Below are 24,249 nucleotides of genomic sequence, written 5' to 3' on the forward strand. Positions count from 1 at the left end.
TCTTCTGCTGTCGGTAGTTGTATTTCTGCATGTACGTCTGCATGCCATGTTTTAGTGTGGTAAAATGTCCTGTTAAACTGAATCGTGGAAGCAGGTTAGTTATTCTGTTCTAGGAGTGCTGCATTTTAAGTGTTTTTCTCTTGCCTTCAGTATTTTTCTCGAGTGCCTTTCTCAAGCACAAGTCTTACAAAAACACAAGGTATATGCACTGAAACTTGTCAATGTTCTGTTTGCATAACTTCCAAAAAGTGCCATTATCAGCCTAGTTTGTCCCCAAACAAGTTCTGTCTAGAATTTCTGATGTGTTTCTTCCTGAGCTGATTGGTAAATTAAATGTCCGTTTAATGCGTAATGCTGTTTAGGTAAGTTGTGGTCTTTTAATAGTTGAGCGTAGCAGACTGCAAATTGATGCCATATGTCACAGCTGTGGAGAGCTACTTTGCATGTTTAATGCTGAAATAATTCCTTGTGAAGTAAAAGTGATCACTCTTTTTCATAGATTAATATCATGGGGTGCTCTGTAACCTTATCTGTGTACTATTTCATGTAGTTGTTTGCAAATACCCGAGGTTGTGCTGATTTTAGATGTAAAGTTTAGCCATCTTTTTGTAGCACTGTAGACATTAATGTGATAACAAGTATTAAGTTGCATTTCAGGATTTTTTCTCTTTCTTTTTTACAGTACTGTCATTACGTGGCAGGACTTGTTGGAATTGGTCTTTCTCGGCTCTTTTCTGCCTCAGAGTTGGAGGATCCCATTTTGGGGCAAGATACTAGTCTCCCAAATTCAATGGGTCTTTTCCTGCAGAAAACAAACATCATTCGGGATTATTTGGAAGACCAACAAGATGGCAGAGAATTTTGGCCAAAAGAGGTAAAGAAGAATGGCTTTTACTGAAGTATTCTAAATTATTTTGTTGACAGTTTGCTCTCAAATCTGTATCAAGGTAGGCAGGTTAAACTAGCTAAGTAGGCATTTTAGCCATTTGTAGCTTAACAGTAGTTTGTGGCCATTTCTGTACTGCAGAACTGTAAAAATAAGTCTGACACTCAATATTGATGTAAATACACAGTGAATAATACTTTTTGTGTACACTGCAGATCTTGATGAAGTTATTTGAATAATGGATTTCATAGTCACACATCTATCATCTGAATTTGCTTTGTAAGAATAGTGTGAACTCTTTTGTATTTATTGATTGACACATTTTCTAGCTGTTAAAATCCTGCCAATTTTTACTGAGTAGTCAGTAGTTCATATTTAAAGCAGAGGGCCACCCAGATGTTGAGTTTTTAGACTCTGTGGTATAGGGAGATGTAGCCCTGACTATGATATTGGCAGTTCTTGCATTGGAGGAACCAGCCAGAGTGGAGGGGTGAAGATGTGCTGCCTGCTGTCATCCCCACAGGATTGTGGGAAAACATCTCCCACTGTTGAATCCCCAGTGGATACTGGGGACCTAGTGGGAGCTATCTGCTCAGAAGATGAAAGATGGGATAACCTGCTGGGCTGTTTCATTTGTTGAAGTGGGTGATGGATCCACAAGGCAGCCATTCCAACCCCCTCCATTGAGTACTTGTGCAGAATTACAAAGGCATAAGGACTGCAGTTAAAAAAATCCCCATATGACTGCCCATAGAATGGCTATGCTGCAGTTAGCTCGTCCTGAAGAAGTCCATTTTTTCCTTTACCAGGTACTTTTCCTTCCCTTTACTCTGACCCCAAGACTGCAACATACACTCAAAACATAATTAAGTAGTATTCTCTTGACTGTGAAGCATGTTCCCTTTAGTATTTGCCACATAATCTGCAAAATCATGAATACCAGGAATAGCCTGATCTCAGATTTTCATGATATAGGAAATTGGGCTCGTCACAGATTCTAGTACAGTTAATACAGTGTTTTCTTTGCAGGTGGTCTTTTATTATCTCCATGAAAAAACAAGTAATCTCCGTGGTATCCCCAAAGTCTCAAAACAACCCACTAAGGTGCAGTGGGTCCAAAAACAAGACAGTGTAAGAAACTTCTCTGTGTGTGTTTCTAGTTAATCACTGTATATTAATCAGATCAGATCAGATAATAGTAGTAGAAGTAGCAAACTTCAACTTGTCTTAAGTCAAAACAAAAAATAATAATAGAAAATATGTAATTATACAGCATTACTAATTATTCGAAAGCAATCCAAGCAAGGCAGGCAGTCTGTTTCCAGTCAAAAATCCTTTATTAAGTGCACAGACAAGCGATCCAAGTAAAACAAAAATAGAGTAATAATTTCGTCGCAAGCTTTCTAAATATATATATACTTTTTTATCAGGCATGGGAGTGGTTTATTGTGCTGTGAAACAGTGTTATTGGTACACATGTTTAATTCACATCCCTTCCCCCATCAGTGTGACATTCGAGCTGGTCCTGCCCTATTTAGTCACTGTCATAATAGTATATAACCCTTATGTACTTTAAATAAAATGTATAATGATGTGGTACCTCTTATTTAACCAGATTATTAAGTTGATTATTAAGTCTGTGATTTTATCCAAGACAGTATATTACATTGCTAGAAATATATCAACCTTAGTTCATTTAGCAATCAAAAAATATATATATACATTTTGCATGTAAAAATCAATTTCTATTTTCATAACCTAGTGTTAACAAAGATCGCTTTCGTCCTTCTAGACTTCTTCAGGTCTGTGTACAAAAACCCCACCCTAAAAACAATCTGTAAAAAAAATCTATAAAAATGTATATAATTGTATAATTAGTTAGTATTGCTATTACACATCATTTCGAATAAAGTGGAAAAAAGAACCAGAAAAAAATAAGAAAAAATGTATGTATGATGATGGAAACAAAATATACACTTAAATTTCAACTTATTTAAAATGGTATTTAAAACCAATTTGTAGAATAAAATAAAATACAATTATTCATGTTAATAATTTGGCAATTTTCTAAGTTCTAGTGCACTTTTAATTGAACAGAAGTAGTTTAGTCCAGGCTTCCTAAAAAAACTATCGTCTTGGATAAAATCACAGGCTTAATAATCGACTTAATAATGTGGTTAAATAAGAGGTACCACATCATTATAAATTTTATTTAAAGTACATAAGGGTTATATATTATTGTGACAGCTACTAAAAAGGGCAGGACCAGCTCGAATGTCACACTGATGGGGGAAAAGGGTGTGAATTTAACATGTGTACCAATAACACTTTGTTTTACAGCACAATAAACCACTCCCATGCCTGATAAAAAGTATATATATATATTTAGAAAGCTTGTGACAAAATTATTACTCTATTTTTGCTTTACTTGGATCACTTGTCTGTGTACTTTAAATAAAGGATTTTCGACTGGAAACAGACTGCCTGTCTTGCTTGGATTACTTTTGAATACTTAGTAATGCTGTACAATTATATATTTTCTATTATTATTTTTTGTTTTGTTTTGTTTTGACTTAAGATGAGTTTAAGTTCGCTACTTCTACTACTATTGTCTGATCTGATTAATATACAGTGATTAACTAGAAATATATGGACTGAAAATCTTCCACACACAGAAGTTTCTTACACTCTTTATTATCTCCGTGAAATACAACTATGAGATATTTAAAAATGCTTTGGGCTGCAATTCTAAAGCTAAATAAAATCACTAAATAAGCTGTTCTCTCAAGCATGACATTCAAATGCAGTTTAAATATTGTACACGGGTGGAAGACAGGTACTGTTAAAAAGCAAAGGATGTTAAAAAGACAAGCAAAGTATGACTTCATAGTGCGTGTTACTGTATTTTCAAAACAAGTTTGCCCTTGTCATGCTTAGTAAAATGTTTAGCTTAATGGCTACAAGGCGTTACTTGCTAGCTTGTCTATCTGTAACTGTAGACTTGTTTCTTTCTGATTTGTTATACTTCATTTCTTGGGTGCTTTGCTACGTACTTGGACCCCCCCCCCCACAAACACACACACACGCACACACACACTCACAAGCATTTCCAGTTCCTTCCTTCAGTTAATTGATTCTTCCTCTTTTGAATGTTACCCATGAAATACACCTCTTATGAATTCTGTTTTGATAGTTTAAATATATTTCCAAGCTACTCCTTTTTAATAATTATTTGTAAACATCATTAGCAACAAATGCTCATTTGTACTTACTTTATTAACTAACTGATAATAATTTCTTTACTTGAAGAATCATATCCCCTGATTCCCTTGGAATTTTACTTGTTATCCATAAGTCTTAGTATGTTTCTTTGTGCTTGTGATTTGCTATACTTCATTTCTTGGGTGATTTGCTCTACAGGTCCACTGTGAAAAAATAGAGGTGTCACCCAGCTGATCAAACCCTGGCAGCAAACTGTGAATTTAAATAACAAAAAAAAAATTGCAGTTTCTATAGTTTTGCCTTTCCACACTGCTAGTGATTTACAGTTAGTATCTTCTGCTAGAATAGTTTTTAGTAGTAAATAATTAAATGAATAAATTTAGACACGTCTGTTGACACAGTGGTATTCTAGCAGCTTTGGTAAGTGGTGTGTGTGTATAATATATATATATATATATATATATATATATATATATATATATATATATATATATACCTGTTCTATTCTTGCCTATATGCAAAAATCTAGATTCTTAGTCCTGCCCTGCTGAATTATATACCACTGCCCAAATGTGGTATCACCAGTGAGTAGACCCTGAACATGTACCTTGTATTAAAAACATTGAACCTTTAATCCAGAACAATCAGAAATATTCATAGACTGCAGAATGCATAAACTAAGATACTACAGAACAGTTTAATGTAGTTCGGTAGAACATAACCAGAATAGCATATTTCTAAATCACTGCTGATTTCTCATTAGTCTTTAATGTCAGGACTGAATATAACTCTGTAGATTAAATGGATTTTCCTTTCCTAAGGGACTGTGAGGATTTTTCTGATATATGTAAATCAGTGGGCTATACTCATGCAATGTTTTTTTTTTCATCACCCACTTTTTGATATCTGTAGAAAGATGGACATACTGCCAGACCATGTGGAAGCCGCAAAGCTGTCTCATTGGCGTATCAGGTAGTACATTCACCTTTTGTACAGAAAGCTTTGGGTTCTTTTCCCACATCAAGTACAGTGATATCTGACATTACACTGCAGTATAAGGGGGTGCTGCACTCCTGAGTTCATCATTCTTTTGGATGAGATGTTAAGCAGAGTCCCATCTGCTTGAGTTGGCGGTAGTTCAGGTAGATATTTAAGATCCCGTGGCACCTATCAAAAGGAGTTGGGGAAGCACCCCAATTACCCAGCCAAAATTTCCCCAAGTAGTTTTAATACCTTCTCAGGTCTCCCCTGAAGAACGGCCACTAGCCATATGGGACTAACCCAGTCAACAAAGGCCAACTAAAATTACTAAAAAATATATAGTTATTCTGAGCCATTTCTAAAGATGGGTCTTGACTGACCTGCATAAAATAGCATGCTGTGCTCTCTGCAAAAACAGAAAAGGTAATTGGTATGTGGCTTAGACCAATATCCATGGCATTCACTGCAATCTGCAGACATCATTCTTCATTCAAAAGAAGATTAAAAACAAATGGATCCAAAACACTATATTGTGGGCAGAAAGTGTGCACCATTGCTTCCAGATGAAAGTTGCATATGTTGAGGCTATAACTTCTGAAGGGAACAATAATATTTTTTTTTTTTGTGGAAGTACTAAGGCCAAAGGCTTGTATTTTTACTAGAAATATTCCAAATGTTATGTGAATTTTGTCTGATGTATGGAAGAGTATAGTGTAAATCCCACAGTGGGAGGTTGGCATAATGGTTAGGGTGTTTACCTTACAAACACAAGGTGCAGGGTTTGATTCTCACATAGAGTGATTGGCTAGGTTTAAAATGACCCACAAGGGCAGTTAGCCTAGTACTAATCTATGAATTTGTTTTAAGTGACTGGCCAACAGCAACATTAGTGGAAGGGACTGGTTCATCTGCCAGAAAAGGCTTACACACTATGCTTTAAGATACACTAGCTGTAAATGAATGGGGTTTTGCGTAAAGGGGGTTGGGGAACCCACACCCGTTGATGTAGAGCTGCATTTCCTGCAGTGGTTTTTATGTTTCTGATTAAAATGCCTTTTGAAAAGGGACAAGCTGTTGCAGTGGTGGAACCCCCAAAAAAAACAGAAACACAATCTGTTCACCCACTCCTCCAGTCTGCTGTGAGCTAAATCACTCTCGCTCACTCACTCACTCTCCTTACCACCCACCCTCAGTCTCGGTTGCATTACTGGAAGCAAGGCAGGGCAGCTGTGCTGCTATCAGCAGAGTTACCCAAGCTAGATGTTGATTAAACTTTGATTGCTCACTTTATGGTTCTTGACTATGTGGTGGCTGCGTTTTTGTCCTAGTGTGAAAAAAGACTGGCACTGCACATTTGTCTGTTTGTTTTTACTTGCTGTCAGTAGCTGCATTGTTCTGTTAGCACAATGTCACCACCCAGCAGACTACACAAAGTTAATTGAATGTACATTAAAGGCAAGTCTTCCTCCTGGACCACTTCTGTAATTTCTGGTTTCTGAGATGCAGGAAAGAGGAAAAAATGTTTTGGCTGATGGGTGGCCACCTGAAGTATAGCCCAGTTAGCACCACCTTCCCTTTGTTTATTGTTTAGCCATTCCATGTTTTTCTATTTCTGCTACATGTAACTGTTTTGTTAGTGCTGGCTGGCTGATGGGAGGGTACCTGTAATGGAGCCCAATTAGTCCCACCTTTCCTAGGCTTGTGATTTAGCCCATTTAAGCTTTCCAATTTTTTTGTTTTATCATAGACAAAGTGCTTCATAATATCCTGTTGTGTTTACGTATTTGTTCAGTTTCCATGATTAGCACTATGCAGTTATTTTTCTAAAATGTAGGTTGTAATTTTTTTTTCACAGTTTGAAATTCTTCCATTGTTAGATACCCTTCTAAGAGAACTAACACTTCTGGGGTTAAGTTTTTAATTTAATTTATTCAGTAAGTGGGCGAGCGAACTTTGTAGTTTGCAGTATCCACAGCTATCTGTCTTCTCTTTAAATTTATGTAGAGAACCGGAGTCTCAAGTTGTTGGCCAATGGTACCATGGCCGAATCTTCCCACCCAAGGTACAACTGTACAACTGCCTCTTAAGAAAAAGGCTAAAAAGTTGAGGTCTGATACTGCAGAGGTCTGATACTACAGCTGTGCCGAATCTGACAGGCATCTCTCATGAGGTGTGTGATGCCCCCGAGGACCACCCAGTGCTGATGTCTGTTTCTTCTGCAATGCCCTTGTTGAGGCTGGCAGATAACCAGCTTCTTACACGTCCTCTAAGGATTTGTGTACATCCACTGTGGACATGGAGGGGGAACCACAGCTGATCATATTTGAGGAGCCCAGGGAGATCCTCCAGATCTTGATTAAAGAAGACGTGCCTGTTACCCTGATTGAGTCAAGTCTCTGAACTGCCGAGGTTTGTTAAAGCTGACGTCCCCCTTAAGGAAAAGACAGAGGGCTAAGCACATTTCTCCTGCTCCCAAAGATCCTTCGAGAGTGGCAAGATTTTACTCTGGGTTTGTTTTAATGCCGTGATGACTTTGAGACCACCTCAGGGGGTTGTGGTTCCTGCTCCTCTCTGTTGCACTACCCCTAAAAGATCTAGGGAACCTGATTTCTCTGATGAGGATTCCTTAGCTTTCTCCTCCCATTTGCCATCATCTTTGGAGTATGGTTCTGGGGAGCAAGAATTGTCAAGTCTTGACTCCCCTTTGGAAGATTAGTGGTTCACATGATGGAGCATTTTAAGTGGGGCTGCTCCCAAGTTTCTGACATCCAGAAATGATGCCAGTTGCTGCAGATGGATTCCCTTAAGCCTTCTACTGTCCATCCTGTGTTGGTTGTTCTGTTGGATACTTTTCCAGCTGCTTCTTTGGCTCCTGATTCCCAACATCTTGCCCTAAGAAGCTTGACCAGTTTTATAAGGTCCCTGAGGCTTTCAAACTTCTTTTGTGTCCCTGTTGTGACCTCTGTCTCTGCTGATTAGCCTTCTCAGCTTGTGCCTTCCTCTAAGCATCTTCCCCCAGACAAGGATCATTGAGCTATGAAGTGACTGGGTAAAGTCTACACTCCTGCCACCCTGGCATTTCATGTCAAACTCACATTACTAGATATGTTTTATCCCATTCGTCTCAGCTGGGAGGGGTTGTCTCTGACCTGCCTCATTTTGAGGCTAAGTCCACTGCTCTTTCTTCAGTTGGATCCACATCTCAGGTGGCTCACGTCTCCATTAAGAGTAGTTCCAATGCTGCCTCCTCTAGAGCTGTTGCTTCAGGCTGCGTCATGAAGCAGTATTCCTGGCTTCATCTTTAAGTTTTGCCTGATGACATTAAGACTAAGCTTCATGATGCTCCCTTAGATAATCAAAATCTCTTTAGTACTCCAGGGACAGAATTATTTAAAACCTTATAGGACTAAGGCAAGGTCACGAAGGACCTGAAACAGATGTTTGTCTCTCCCATTCTTAAGTTTCAGAGGAATTATCCTGTTAAAACTGACTTTGTTTGTAGACATCCTTGTCAGCCCTCCAAAGATCAAAAAGTCCCTGTGCATGTTTTTTTCTGACAAACTCCCTCAGATGCCTAAATCTCAAAAGCCTTCCTTTCAGGACAAATCTACCTCCATGTGGTATTCTGACCTCCTTTCCCCTCAGCCAGGTTCCTTTGTCTCTTGGACTGTCTGTCTCTCCCTGTGGTTCCTTTGTCTCTTAGGACTGTCTCTGTCTGTCCCTGTGTGGCAACAGATTACTTCAAATGCTTGGGTTCTTTCAATCATTTGTCAAGACTACTTCGTGTTCTGGAAGTCTCTTCTTTCCTATTTGGGCATTTCCCACCCCCTTTCAGATCTAATTCCCCATTTTTCGGTGGTGTTGGTGATCTGGACAATCTGCTCTTTCAGAGTTCCTGCAGGACCTGCACTTTACCAGGCTCCTTTTTCACAGTCTGGCTTTCACCGTCAGTCTCCAGAAGTCTGTCCTGTCCTCCTCTCAAGATCTCATTTTCCTGCGATGCAGGATTCAAGCTATTCCAATGGTGGCATCTCTGCCTGCTGCCAAGGTACCATCTCTAACCACGTATTTCCAGTCCTTGCTTCCTGTGCATCTCATGCCTGCCAGGGAATGTCTGAGGATTTTGCAGTTCATGGCCTTGACCATCCCCATGCTCACCTTTGCCAAACTTCACATGGGGAAGTGTGGTACCTGCAGTCGGTGTGTCTTCAACATTGCCATCCACTGGAGTTTCTAATTCCCTTACTTCCTTGTCTGAAAGGCAAGCTTCAGTGGTGAATTCAACACATCTGTCTATCCAGGCATCCCTTTCCAACCTCTTGCTCCACCTCAGGAGCTCTTTACATATGCTTCAGATCAAGTGTGGGGGTTGTTTCAGGCACTATGAGGGTTCACAGTCTCTGGCCTCTCATCAGCAGCTGGATCACATCATCAAAGAAATGTGGGTACTTTTTCTTGCTCTACATTCCTTCCATTCCCTTTGGTTCCCTAGGCCCTTTAAGTGTCTATACAGAAAAGAACACAGTACTGCAGTACATCATCAAGCGAGGGTATTGTCCTGTCTTCTTTGCAGACTAGCCCATTAGGTCTGGCATCTAGCTGTGTAGATGCAAGTTTCTCTGTAGTCCGTTTACATTTCCTTAAGGACAAAACCTGGTGTCAGACACTCTGAGCAGGTCCAGAGCAGACTCATGGATGGATGCTTCACAGAGAGAAGTTTCAGACATTATTCCTCAGAGGTATCCCTCAAGTGGATCTTTTTGCGTCGACTCTGCATAGACAGCTACCTCACTTCTGTTCCAAAACCCCAGGTGCTCTGGCTTAGAGTATGGATACCATATGTTTTCATTGAAGAGGATGTTCTTTATGCTTCCTCCCTCTTCCTCCTCTTCCCAGAGTCCTGCACAAGATCAGATAGGATTCCTCAAAAATCTTATTGGTGACTCAATTTTGGCTCAGACAGCACTGGATCCCCCTTCCTTTTTCATCTGGCCAGGATAGTCATTACAGGTTACCTCACCAGATAAAGCTTCTCACATAAAACAAGTGGTTTCCCTTTTCAACGCCATTTCTCTGAAGATATGCTTAAGGTTCTTCAGGAGGCCAGGAAACCCTTTACCAGAAAATAATGTATATATCCCAATGGAAGGGATTTTCTGTTTGGTGTCTTAAACTTCACCAGTATTCCTCTGATTTTGGGGTTACTTTGGTTCTCCCGCACATGTATTAACTGCTGTCTCTTTTCTGCCTTTGACTTCACCCCTAGCCTCTCATTGTGAGGTTAAATAATTCCTGAAAGACATTCTTCACAACAGGCCTCCAAGAAAACCCATCTCTCCTTCTTGGAATCTTAATTTTGTCCTTGAAAAACTGACACAGGCTCCTTTTGATCCTGCTGCTGCTTCTCTGCAGCATTACACCTGGAAGACTGTTTTATTGGTTGTGTTACTTCCACCAAGAGAGTTTCTGTACTCCAAGCCTTGACGGTGGTGTCTCCTTTTTTGATATTTCATAGGGATAGGGTGTCTCTGCTTACTAATCCTTCTTTTATGCATAAGGTGGTCAAGGAATTGTCCCTTAGTCTATCCAGCTTCCTTCATTTTTTTTCCTTTCCTGCAGCCTGTTAGTGAGAAGGATCTACATACCTTGGATCTTTATAGGCAGTTAAGATATCATCTAGGTAAGACCTAGGCTATATGCAAATCTCGGCAACGGTTTGTTTCTTTTCATGCCAGGATGTTGGACTTGGCTATTACTAAGCAAACTGTCTCCTCCTGGATTTGGAAAGCCATTTCCTTTTGTTGTTCCTTTCATGGCAAACGGTTTTCTGCATCTACTCGGGACCATTCTTCTGGGGCACTGGCCTCTTTTGGGGCTTTCTTGAAGGGTTTGGACACCACTTCCATCCATGAAGCTGCTGCTTGTTCTGTGCACACTTCACTAGACAGTGTAGATTGAATGTCATTTTTAGAGCCAGGGCAGGTTTTGCCAAGGCTATCCTTCATGGGTTTGAGGAAGGTTCCTCCTTGCTTTCCTCCTCCCATTCCTTACAGTAGCTTTTATATACTCCCATTGGATATGAATACTGCAACAGTGATGTGGCAGGACATAGTACAGTTGTGTAAAATGTTATGGTAACAGCAGATGTCCTTCTCTTCACTGTTGCAGTATTCAGTAGCTCTAAGATATTTGGATTTCCTGAGGTGGAGCATGTCCATTAATTCTGGTTTCGACATGGCTTTATACGTCAGGCACAGATCGCCTCTGAGTAGGCGATAAGCAGCTGAGTAGAGCTAGAGTTTCTTTAGCCTAACTGCGTAGGGCATCTGTTTGAGTCCCTTGATCCTCTTGGTGAGGTACTTTTGGGGTCTTTCCAGTTGCTGCAGGTGTCTGGTAATGTACATCCCAAATGGGGCATTGTATTCAATTTATAGGCCTGATGAGTAGAGGGGCACAGTGACCTCTCTTGATCTAGATGTGAACCCTTTCGTGATAAGGTGGGCTATATAGAAAGTCTTTCTAACCACTTTGGCAACGTGATTGTCAAAGGAGAGATTGCTATCTACTTGGGTCCCCAAATCCCTAATCACTTCTTCCGTACTTAATGGATTACCACCTATGTGGTAATTTGTGGGCACTTTGTTTTTCCCAAAGGGGATGACTATGCACTTTTTGGCATTTAGCTTTAGACCATGGCTCTGGCACCAGTTATCCATCTCTGTGAGACCCTTTTGGAGGATGCTTGTGTCAGTCGGCGAGTCGATTATGGCACCCAGTTTGCAGTCATCTGCGAACTTGGTCAACCATAGTCCTCCCATGTTAGCCTGTACCTCAGAGAAACATATACCAAACAAGAGAGGTCCCAGGACTGAGCCTTGTGGGACGCCACTTGTAACTGGTTTAGAGTCTGACATGGCACATGCAATTCTGACCATGTGGGTTCTATCCCTGAGCCAGTTTGCAAGGTATGGTAGCTGTCCCAGCTTGTAGTACCACCAGCTACATAACATTAAAATACTCTGTGTTGTAAATATTAAAGTGAAATAAATATCTGACAATAATTTGCATTCCTCTCTTGGTTGTTTCAGACTAATTAATTTAATTTATTTATTTTAGGTATGGGAAAAGTATGCCCAGAAACTTTCAGACTTTGCTGTGCCAGAAAATCTAGATTCTGCTGTAAAATGTCTGAATGAACTGGTTACAAATGCCCTTCAACATGTCCCAGATGTTTTGACATACTTATCCAGGCTAAAGAACCAGAGTGTCTTCAATTTTTGTGCAATTCCACAGGTAACCAATATACAGCACACTAGTTTGATATCTATATACTATATGTGTATTTGTCTGCAAACTCTACTAGAAAAACATCCTGTCTTGTATTAATTTTACATGCTTTTGTCTTGTAGAAATATTTAAAAAGATTTTATTGTCTGGGAAAATCAATTTATAGTGCCGTACTTTTTGGCCCTTTAAGTCTGTATTCACATCATGTAGGCATCGGGCAAATATTTCTAAAGCAGATGGCTGTCTTCATTAACATTTTGCTTTCCACAAATGGTAAAATACCCAGTCAGATTATTTTGCCGTATGCTGTGATAGCAGAATATTACTTTTGTACCTTTTTCTGCTCGGGAGGTATCAGTGTTTCAGCAAATTTTTTTTTTTTGGGGGGGGGGGGCACTGCTTTTTACCATACATAGCAGTGCAGATTCTTTAATGGTATTCTAATTGCAGGTATATTCACAGTGGGGATACCCACAGTGGTAAAAAGTGTTTTGGCTACATTATCCATTGACGCAGAAAATGAGCAATAAATATGTTTATCAGAAAATGTTTGGCTGTAATGCAAAAAACTGTAGGACATGTCTTTTATGTTGCTTGACCTATTCAAACTTTATTACAATTACAAAAAAGTGGTTAAGACAATGGATTTACAATCGTGTTTTTTGATTTTTTTTTTTTTTTTTTTTCCTGCACAAGTCTGAAATCCTGTCAGTTAAAAAGGTGCAATTTTATGCCCAACAAATTTAGCTCCAGTTTTATCCCCCTTTCCCTCCCCAGTCACCCTTCAGGAAATATCCTTAACCATAACTCCCCCACCTATCACCAGGTCCTCGGTGCACTGCCAGAGAACAAGAACACTGGATCAGAGGGCCCCGATAGTAACCCAGGATGTTGCTTAATAGCATTAAGCATAACCTTTCAGGATCACTAGAATCATTATTTAACCATGGCCTCCAAACAAGCTTTGTGCCAAGTGAATGGAGGATTGCAATTATTGTCTCTCAGCATAAGAGTCTGCCATCTATGTGATTGGGTGACTACTGACTCATTAGTCTGACTACTCTCATATGTAAAGCCATGGAAAGAATTATCTTGAAATTGAGAAACAGTGACATAGGAAACTTTCAGACACTGGATTCAACCCAGTTTGGTTTCATCGAGGTAAGGTTGCCACCTGTCCCGTTGTCATCGGGACACTCACAGGTTGAGCTGCCTCATCCTGTTGCCCGCAGTGCAAACTAGTGAGACTTTAAAAGTCCCGCTTTTCAATCGCACTGAATTGCCGTGGAAAAGCCGCTATTGCTTCCTGCTTTTCCACAGCAATTCAGTTGTGTCACCAACCCGGACCTGCAGGCAAAGCTGCTGCCTGTTAGGTCCGGGTGCTTTAATTCGTGCAGCAATTGGCTGCAGTTCATGAAAGGGGTAGGGATTGGGGCAGGAAGAGCCCTGCAAAGATCGCGGCTGTAGGAGCGTTTTGTTTTAAGCGCTTCTACAGCCGTTAAAAAAAAAACAACCAAGATTTTTTTTTTCTAACGAGCCATCCATCCATTCATCCATTCATCCAACCAGTCAGCCATTCATTCATCCATTCATTCATTCATTCATTCATTCAGTCATGCAGCCATCCATTCATGCAGCCAGCCATCCATCCAGTCATTCATCCATCCAGCTGCTACTCCCATCAATGAGCTAGCCACTCCAGCAGCCAGTCAGCTAGTCACTCCAGCAGCCAGACAACCAGCCACTCCAGCAGCCAGTCAGCTAGTCACTCCAGCAGCCAGCCAGCCAGCTAGCCACTGCAGCAGCCAGCCAGCCAGCTAGCCACTGCAGCAGCCAGCCAGCCAGCTAGCCACTGCAGCAGCCAGCCAGCCAGCTAGCCACTGCAGCAGCCAGCCAGCCAGCTAGCCACTGCAGCAGCCAGCCAGCCAGCTAGCCACTGCAGCAGCCAGCCAGCCAGCTAGCCACTGCAGCAGCCAGCCAGCCAGCTAGCCACTGCAGCAGCCAGCCAGCCAGCTAGCCACTGCAGCAGCCAGCCAGCCAGCCAGCCACTGCAGCAGCCAGCCAGCCAGCTAGCCACTGCAGCAGCCAGCCAGCCAGCTAGCCACTGCAGCAGCCAGCCAGCCACTGCAGCAGCCAGCCAGCCACTCCAGCAGCCAGCCAGCCAGCTAGCCACTGCAGCAGCCAGCCACTCCAGCAGCCATCCGTCATACCCATAACAGCATCTCCTTCACCGCTCCTGTGGTGATGTCATGGTAGAGGGTGTGGCCAGTGTCATATTGGCCACACACCAATGTCCCACTTTGGCCCATTTAAAAGGTGGCAACCCTACATCAATGGCAGGTCATGCCTACTCAGTGTGGTGAACTTCTTCAAAAAGGTCACCAAAGCAATGGAAAAGGGGAAGATGGTGCACATTGACCTGGTCAAAGCATTCAACACAATACCCCCACTCTGTTATTGTAGATTAACTCCAAAAAAGTAGCATCTTTTTGGGAAGACTTCCGCTCCTTGAAACTACCACGTTGATAATACATCCCTAAGATTAGACCCAGTGGTCAAAGATTCGGGAATACATGTAGACAGTAATTTGGCCTTTGACCATCACATTTTTACAATGGTAGTAAGGAATTCATTCTGTGTTGTACAACTTAAAAGCAAGGGTATGGCATCTAGGTCCTGGTATGGCATTGTTCCTGTGTACTCTTTTTTTTCATTAGACCAATCACCGAGTATGACACCCCCTTTGATATGTACCTGACCAGACATAAGCAACAGCTGGAGCATCTGCAGATGTTCCATACAAAAAGAATACAGAGCATAACCAGCATGTTCTATGCAAAAAACCTCAAAGCCCTATCCCTGTACTCTGTCTTGCACACTGCTGAGAGGCAGTCTCTGCCTGCCCTACAAGGCATTCTTTGATCCTGCTCTGATGGACCTGTTACACATCCAAAAAACAAATAGTATCAGAATTACCCAGTCTAGGAGACCTAAACCTTATATGCAGCATAATTATGACATGTTGTAGGGTATGTGTCTCAGAGGCTACCCTTCTCTGGAGCAGACTTCCTGATGTTGATCGTGTTACCCTGCTGCAGTCATCACACTTGGGTTATCCTGCCGTCAGGCAGTCCCACAGTCAGCCCGAATTCCAAAGTCTTGGTCTGGCGTCGGCTGCTGTCGCTTCTTCCCTGACGTCAGTGCGCCAGGGGTATACAAGAGGCATCCGACGCCATTTTCTTCAGTCTTTCTTGCCGCGCGGTGCCCGAAGCAAAAGCAGTTCGCAAGTGCCGGTCGGCCGACACCTGAGATTTTCGAATCGAGTTTCAGTCCAAAGTCTTCAAAGCTAAGTACCCCATTGGGGAACCTTTTCTTGCCTCAGTCCGATGTCAGAAAAAGTTAACAATTGCATTTCTTGTGGGAAGCAAATACCTCATAAGGACTTTCATTCTTATCGTATACCTTGCCTAGGCCCAGACCACGACGTCACTGGTTGTCGGTTTTGTGCTAGGTTCAATAAGTGTACTATAAAGCGACGCTTTCATTTCGCACGACACTACTTCGGTAGGAAATTTAATTACACTATGCCGTCGGAGCAGCCGACTACCGGCGTGCATAAAAAATGCAGAGATAAAGACAGGCAGCCTAGATCCAAGCCAGACTCCGAGGCCTCGGCTGGGCCGGTCCTCCGGTTTTCAGTGAGGCGCCTACGCAGCCCCTGGCTACTGCAGAATCGGAACCCCAGACCACTTCGGATTCTCTAGCAGAGAGTTCTAGGCCGACGCAGCCATTTTCTTTAGGCCCTACCGACGACATTACAGAAAGAGAAGCCGGTGCTGTAGAAACACCTTCGGTTTCAGAAGGTGTCTTCAGACCGACTTGCTCTCACCATAAAATCTTATGCTAAGCTTAAGACTCCTCTAAAACCAAAAAAGACACCACTTCAGTCTCCAGTTCAAGGCCCCATGCCTAAGAAACAGATGCTTAAAATGGCTGAAGATTTGATTTCTTTAATCAGGGCCCCCCCCCCCCCCGACAAAAGGCCTAGACAAGAGGAGGATTATGCCTCCTCTGATCAAGTGTCTATTTCCTCAGGCTCCTCTGAGGAACATGATTACTCCTTTCCCCCTTATGAACATTCTGATGCTGAAGATTCCATTCCCTCAGCTTCTCCCCCTGAAAGACTATTCCTTTGGGCAAACCTTACATACCATGAGGGAACATTTCCACTGGGAATGTCAGGACTACTCAGACTCAAAGAAAAGGCTCCGAGAGTTTCTTTTACTCCCCCAGCACAGACCACTTGCTATCCCCTCAGTTTTAGACATTGTGGATGATGTTTATTTAGAATCTAGTCTAAATCCAGATTCTCTGCCTCCTGCTCCAGCCAAACCAGATAGATACTATAGAGTGCCTGACTCACACAAATTCCTTTACAAAAGCCCTTTTGCTGATCCAAAGACAGTCTCCCAGGGTCCCAAAGGGGCTAAGGCTTCTATGGCCAAAAATCCTGTACCCTCTGAAAGGGACTCTAGAGCACTAGATAGGTGGGGGAAGAAGGTTTACACCTCAGCTACTCTGGCTATGAGAGCACTAAATTGTCAATTTCACATGCTTAAATGCCAGCAATTCCTAATGTCTCAAATAAAACAAAAGATGAGCATGCACCCTCAACAGTCTGAATTCAAGGAAATGCAGGATCTGTTGCATGCAGCTGAACAGGTGGGCAAACATACTTTACAATGTGGATTTGATTCCTTGGAAGCTTCCTGTAGAGCAGCTGTTACTGGGTCTGTTATACGTAGGCATGCTTGGTTAAAGGAACAAACTCTGCCTGATCATTTTAAAGCAAAGTTACTAGATGCACCCTTACAGCAGGATGTCTTATTTGGGGTTAAAGCAGAAGAGGTTTTAAAGAAAATGGAGGAGAAGGCAAAATCTATGCAGACGGTCAAATATTTCTTACAGGTACAGCCCCCACGCTTCAGCAGAAATTGGCCAACAAAAAATTGGTCCTTTCCAGCTTCTGACAGACCACAGAGGGATAAATATAGGTGCCCAAGGGGCAGAGGACAAGCACAAATCCCTTACAAACCTCGCCAGTAGGGCACTGCAACACAGAAGGGAGGAGAAGACAGGGCCCAAACTACTAGAAGGCAAACACAATGACTTAAACCTCAAACTACCAAGCAAGACTCTCGGCAGCTCCCTTGGGAGGAAAATTAGCACTTTTTGCAGACAACTGGCGCATCGTCACAAAGGACAAATGGGTCCTAGACATTATCTCACAAGGATACAGATTCCATTTCCACACCTTGCCAAGGATAAAAGGCATGCCAAACCTGCCACAAAATCAATGGGCAGGGGCACAAAAACAAATTACAACTTTCATGGACATGAGAGCCATTCAACTGGTACCTACACAGGAGCAAGGCCAAGGATTTTACTCAAGGCTCTTTCTAGTCCCCAGAAAGGACAGTGCTTGGAGACCCATTCTGGACCTTTCAATTCCAAACACCTTCTTGCAAGTACCCAAATTCAAGATGCTAACACTACAGCAGCTTCTTCCCATGTTGGGCAAGAAGGCTTGGCTAGTAACGTTGGACCTCAAGGAGGCATACCTGCATGTCCCTATCAGACAAAATTGCAGAAGATACCTCCGCTTCATTGCAGGTTCAACCCATTACCAATTCTCTGCACTGCCCTTTGGCTTATCTACTGCACCCAGGGTCTTCACAAAATGCCTGGAACCAGTAATTGCATACTGCAGACAAAGAGGAATTCAAATATACCCATACCTGGACGACTGCCTCATCCAAGCAGAAAGCAAGGGCACTGTCTTACATCTGGCTTTTGTAAAACACCTTCTAAGTTGCCTAGGGTACACAGTAAACAAAAAGAAAGCAAAACTAGTGCCCTCACAAAATATGACATTCCTGGCTGCCAGCTTGAATACAACGGCCCAGATGGCTTACCTGGTGCCAGACAAACAACTACAGCTAACTCAATATGTCAAAACAATGGCAACAAAGACCCAACTCCCTGAAAGAAAAATTCTGCAGGCTTTGGCCTTCATGGCATCTTGCATACTACTAATACCATTTGCAAAACTGCATATGAGGAAATTACAATGGTACCTAAAAAGCGTATGGACTCAACACAGCCACAGCTTGGAAACAATGATACCTCTCATTCCCTGCCTTCAACAGGAGTTTCTATGGTGGTCACAGGCATGTCACCTCAACACGGGTCAGCCTTTCACCTTACCCCCAGCCAGGCAAACTATGACAACAGATGCATCGGACTATGCCTGGGGGGGCACACATGGCAGGACGGTGTGTTCAAGGCATATGGACTGCATATCAAAGAAATCTGCACATCAGTCAAAAAGAAATGCTAGCTGTACAGAATGCCCTGACAGCCTTCAAGGACCTCTTACATCCAGGACAGCTTATAATAAGGACAGACAACACCACAGTAATGTGGTACACAAACAAACAAGGGGGTACACACTCCTACCCTCTATGCAGGCAAGCAATGACCTTGTGGAACACAGCACTGGCTTACCAAGTTCAATTACAAGCTCAATTCCTGCCAGGAAAAAAGAACACATTGGCAGATGACCTAAGCAGAAACATCATGGATCCCCACGAGTGGAAACTGGATCCACAAGTATTTGCAATGATCACTCAAAAATGGGGACACCCAGACATAGACCTATTTGCCAGCCCCCAAAACTATCCGCTAACAAAATTTTGCACAAGGACATTTCACCATCAAGCTTGGAAAGTGGATGCACTCTCATTCAGCTGGAAAATGCTGTCAGTATATGCCTTCCTTCCATTGCCCCTTCTCACAAAGGTGCTGCTGAACGTCAGGATGGATAAACCCCAAATGATACTCATTGCCCCAGACTGGCCACGCCAGCACTGGTACCCACTATTAAGGAATATGGCCCAAGGCCCACCATGGATTTTATCACAAATTTCTCATCTGCTCACACAGCAAGACAGTCAGATTCTACACAGCCAGCTCAAAACCTTGAATTTAGCTGCATGGCAAATCTCCTAAGCAACCAGCCAGCTCCTCTTTCACAAGCTGTTATGGATGTTATTCTGAAGGCCAGGAGGCCCAGCACCAGGAAAGCCTACTCAGACAAATGGAAAAGGTTTTGCGCCTGGAACCAAGCTAAAGACCAAAATACCCTTCTGCCAGACATACCTCAGATTCTACAATATTTAACTGAGATGTTACACAAAGGACTTTCTTTTTCATCTATTAAAATCCACGCCTCAGCTATTTCAGCTCACTACAACATGGATCCTCCCTTATTTTCACATCCAATTCTAAGGCAGTTTCTCAGAGGGGCCAAAAACATTAGGCCTCCTAGGAGAGCACCAACACCAACTTGGGACCTAAATTTTGTTCTAGAAAAACTTACACTACCTCCTTTTGAGCCAGCTTTCTCAGCTGACTTAGTTTGTATCATGGAAGACTGCCCTGCTGCTAGCAATTACTTCAGCCAGAAGAGTCTCAGAGCTTCAGGCTCTTATGGCGGTAGAGCCTTTCCTCATTTTTCATCAAGACAGAGTTTCTCTACGAACTAACCCCTCCTTTATGCCTAAGGTGGTATCCAGTGTGGCTCTAAATCAAACCATCCATTTATCCACCTTCTTTCCAAATCCGCAGAACAACGGAGAAAGACTCCTGCATTCCTTGGACATTCACAGGCAGCTACATTACTACTTGGATAAAACTAAGTTTTTTCCGAAAATCTGACCAGCGTTTTGTATCCTATGCTACAGCATCACAAGGAAAGGCTATCTCAAAACAGACCATTTCCAAATGGATAGGACATTGCATACATTTTTGCTACACCCACCATGGAAAACCAGTTCTTGCTAGCATAAGGCCCCACTCCACCAGGGCAGCAGCTACATCTACAGCCTTCCTCAGTTGAGTGCCTACCAAGGATATTCTGGAAGCTGCAATTTGGAGTTCAGTACACACCTTCACCAAACACCATCACTTACCACTTTACTCTAAGACTAGAGCTGGCTTCGCCACTGCAGTTTTGCAGGGCCTTCTAGCCTCCTCTAACCCTGTTTGACAACACCTCCCATCCTTAGCTTTGGGATTCTACCCAAGTGTGATGACTGCAGCAGGGTAACACGATGAACATAGTACAGTTTTGTACCTTCCATAAATGTAGATGCTCGAGTGTATACCCTGCTGCAGTCCAGGTTACTCTCCCTCCATCCCCTCTGACCCAACTAATACCTTTCAATACCTCAAAATCTGATACAACCTTTGTGGTGTATTTGCTTATAGCTGGAGGGATGTTTTGCTTTTGCTACTCTTTTAGTTTTGGTACTGTCTACTGACCACCTTTTGGGGGGGCACCTGACATCTGGGGCAAGAAAAACTGAAGAAAATGGCTTTGGATGCCTCTTGTATACCCCTGGCGCACTGACGTCAGGGAAGAAGCGAAAGCAACCGACGCCAGACCAAGACTTTGGAATTCGGGCCGACTGCGGGACCGCCTGAGGGCAGGATAACCCAAGTGTGATGACTGCAGCAGGGTATACACTCGAACATCTACATTTATGGTAGGTACAAAACTGTACTTTCATGAGAAGCGAAGTTCTTCACTATCCCAGTTCATATATAATTTGGACCAGTAGACAGGGAATTGGAAGTTTTAGCCCTTGCCTGGCACCTGTGGTCCCACCATTGTTGGGAATGCTACAGTAGGTACAAGAAAATGTTCTGGGGTACTTTAGTATAGACATTTAAAATTGGTTCCACAGTCCACACACCGTTTGCACACTAAGGGCTAGCCTTCCTAGTCTGTACATTGAACATAGTTTCTCCAGCTGCATTGTGGAATTCCTTTCCCCCTGTCTCAGTTAACTTACAACTTCAGGGCATAGTTACATGGGTAAAACAATGTATTTTATATATTTATGCATTCAGAAAGAATTGTTCCTTGTGAAACTCTTGTTGAGAATATCACAATTTATTTTTACTGAGTTTGATATAATTCTAAAGGTTCTAAAATTCAGATAAATAGAAAACCTGTTGTAGACCCCAACAAAATAACCAGTTATCAGTAGCTGTTGTATTAACCTGTTACGGTCAACTTTTTTTAATTATCCTTTTTAAGTTAATGAATAGGGTACTTGTTAACTCACTGTGCTCCATGTTAGTAGGTACTTCATTTGCAACTGAATTAATAGTAGTAGGACTATTCTGAGCCTGAAGCTGTTGCCTGTCAAAAAAAAATAATAAATCAGAGTAGATTCACCTACATAATGACCCTGTCACTCATTGCATACAGGACCTCACATTACTTACTATAAGATCTGAAGTAGTTACTTCATTTGATCTGCAACCTGTGGGTAGTCTGATCCGACAGCTTTCCAAGCTCCAAGATCCGAGCTCCTAGCTCCGCCCCCTACCCATAATCCCTTACTACCAACCACATTACCTCAGATCGTTTTTTGCCGCGGCTAAAGACAATTGCTTCATAGTGAAGAGCTCCTGGCCTGGTGAGATTGTTCTAATTATAGACTTATTTTGTTGTTTAATCTTGTGTGTGTGTTTTAAAACCCTTAAAAACTTTAAAAAAAAAAAAAAAAAAAATCTCCCCTTAGTTTTAACTTTATCTCTCCCCCCCCCCCTTAGTGTTTGGGTGTGTGTGTGAGAGAGAACTTTATGCTGAAGTTTCTAAGGCCATATTTTCAAAATGTACTGAGTGTGGCCACAAGCTTGACCCAGCTGATGGCCACACTCAGTGCGTTTTGTGCCTGGGGGCAGCTCATCTATCGGAGGCCTGCCAGATATGTGCGGCCTTCAACCCCCGGGCACTCAGGGACAGGAAGAACAAGCTGATCCTGGCGGGGAAAACTCCTCCAGGAATCAGCTTCTTCTTCCTCTCCCAGCCGGGTTCAAGCTACTCCTGTAGCTTCGGCTCCGGCTACTCCCTTAGCTGTACCAGGGACTCAACCTCCCTTATCGGGTACTAGCTCTGTGGAGTCTAGTGCTTCTTCCCACAGGGAGAAGAAGCACAGGGACAGAGACGGTCACAGATCAGAAAGGCGGGCTGAGTCTCATCCCTCGGCTCCGCCTGAAAAAATTTTGAAGTCCCCAGTGAGAGTCTCTGGATCCCCGTCCTCTCGGCTCCGTTCACCTTCTCTTTCTCTGGAGCCGGAGGAAGAGGATAGGTCTCCCTTGAGGTCTTTACCTCTTCGCGATCTACACAGAGCATCTCCGAAGCAGACATGGATCGGATGATGCGAAGATTTCTGCAGACCCAGATGCAGATGGGGATGCTCTTGCCTCCCCCCCCCCCCTTTGGGAGGGAGTGCAGCCCCCATTTTTGCCCCAATCGCTCCTTCTCCGACCCTTTTTCGGGTCTCGGAGTTGTCGGATCCAGGCCCTTTCGGACACGGGGATACGTCGGCGCCGATAGCGATTGTGTCTTCGCCGACTATACCTTCGAGCTTGTCTGATCCGAGCTCTCGGGGCCGAGGGTTGAGCATCGGATCCGAGGGGGTGGTTGTATCTTCGGAGCTGATTGGGTCGGAGCACACCACTACCTCAGGTCCGACTGCTTCGGCTCCGACCCCGATCCCATCCTCGGGGCCAGGGAGGTTACTTTCTCAGGCTGGGGACAGTGAATCTCCCTCTGCTTTTGAGGTAGTGGAGAGGTTACTGTCGAGGTCATCCAGGACCCTGACCGGGCCTTCGGATCCACCCGTGCCCCCACTGTATCAGGGTCTGTCTTTGATCATCCGTCCATCTGGACAGCCTGCCCAAGCCCTCCAGTTGGTTCCTATGGAGGAACACCACCCTGCGGACGAGCCCTCTTCGGACAGTCCCGCCGAAGAGGCGCCTCGGAAGCATCAGTGCAAAAGGAGGCACCTGGACTCCCCCGAGTCCATTACCACAGATACGGATTTGGATGATACGGAGGGCTCCCCAAGGTCACCCCCCGAAGATGTCTCCTTCGGAGACATCATGGAAATGTTGCGTATAAGAGGGGGGTGGTCTGCCCAAAAGCCCTCCCTGGACGAGTCTGTATTTCTGGAGGCCTTTGAGGCAGGCCCATCTACCTCCTGGGTGTCCCCCCCCCCCCTGCCGACCCCTTGGTGGATCTAATTACCACCAGGGCTTGGAAAGACCCCGACACCGTGGAGCCTATCCCTAGACGCCCAGCCCTCCCTCTGATAGACCTTCTTGGTCCAAAGGCACGCCGGTTGATGCTATGTTGGTGGAGGCGGCCACTAGGAAAGAACTTGCCCAGGAAAGTTCTTCGGTCCATCCGCCGGACAAGGAGTCCCAGGCGTTGGACCGTATTGGGAAGTGGATGTTTGCTTCAGCGACCTTTGCCATAAGGTCGCTGAACTACATGGCACACACCATTAGGCTACAGCGTGACTTAATTAAAGAATACGCTGCAGCCCCTCCGGAGTCCATGTCGGTCCCAGACAAAAAGGTTTTTGAGACTCGAATGGCCACTCTAAAGTCCATAGCAAACACATCTATGCGGCTTCTTTCCCATGCCACGGAAGGAGCCGCTAGAACTAGCGGAGCTGGAGTGGTCTTGCGATGTCACTCCTGGCTCCTCCTTTGCGACTTCACGGAACCCTTTAAGGCGTCCTTCGCGAACGCCCCTTATGACAGTTCGGCCTTATTTGGCTCAACAGTTCGCAACACGCTAGTCCAAAGCGAAAAGGATGGGAAGACGCTGTCGGCCATCTGAGTCCACTTCTCTAGCCCCCAAAAGATCCTTCTCCAGGAATCAGAGGGGGCAAAAGAAGCTGTGGTTCCGTAAATCTCAGCAATCCCGTCCTGCTGCGGACAACTCG

At 43.6% G+C, this 24,249-nt stretch overlaps 1 protein-coding gene across 2 annotated transcripts in view; it reads left to right on the forward strand.

The window, feature by feature from the left end:
• Positions 1 to 24,249, forward strand: part of FDFT1 (farnesyl-diphosphate farnesyltransferase 1) — a 387,885-nt gene that overhangs the window by 194,063 nt on the left and 169,573 nt on the right. For both annotated transcript variants that reach the window (XM_044062382.1, XM_044062381.1), the window contains exons 6-7: positions 683 to 874; positions 12,206 to 12,382. In XM_044062382.1, the coding sequence (XP_043918317.1) occupies positions 683 to 874; positions 12,206 to 12,382 (369 nt within the window). The remainder of the gene's footprint in view (positions 1 to 682; positions 875 to 12,205; positions 12,383 to 24,249) is intronic.

Source organism: Protopterus annectens, chromosome 2.part1 (assembly GCF_019279795.1).
Source record: "Protopterus annectens isolate FY-2018-M chromosome 2.part1, PAN1.0, whole genome shotgun sequence".
Taxonomy (NCBI): Eukaryota; Metazoa; Chordata; order Ceratodontiformes; family Protopteridae; genus Protopterus; species Protopterus annectens.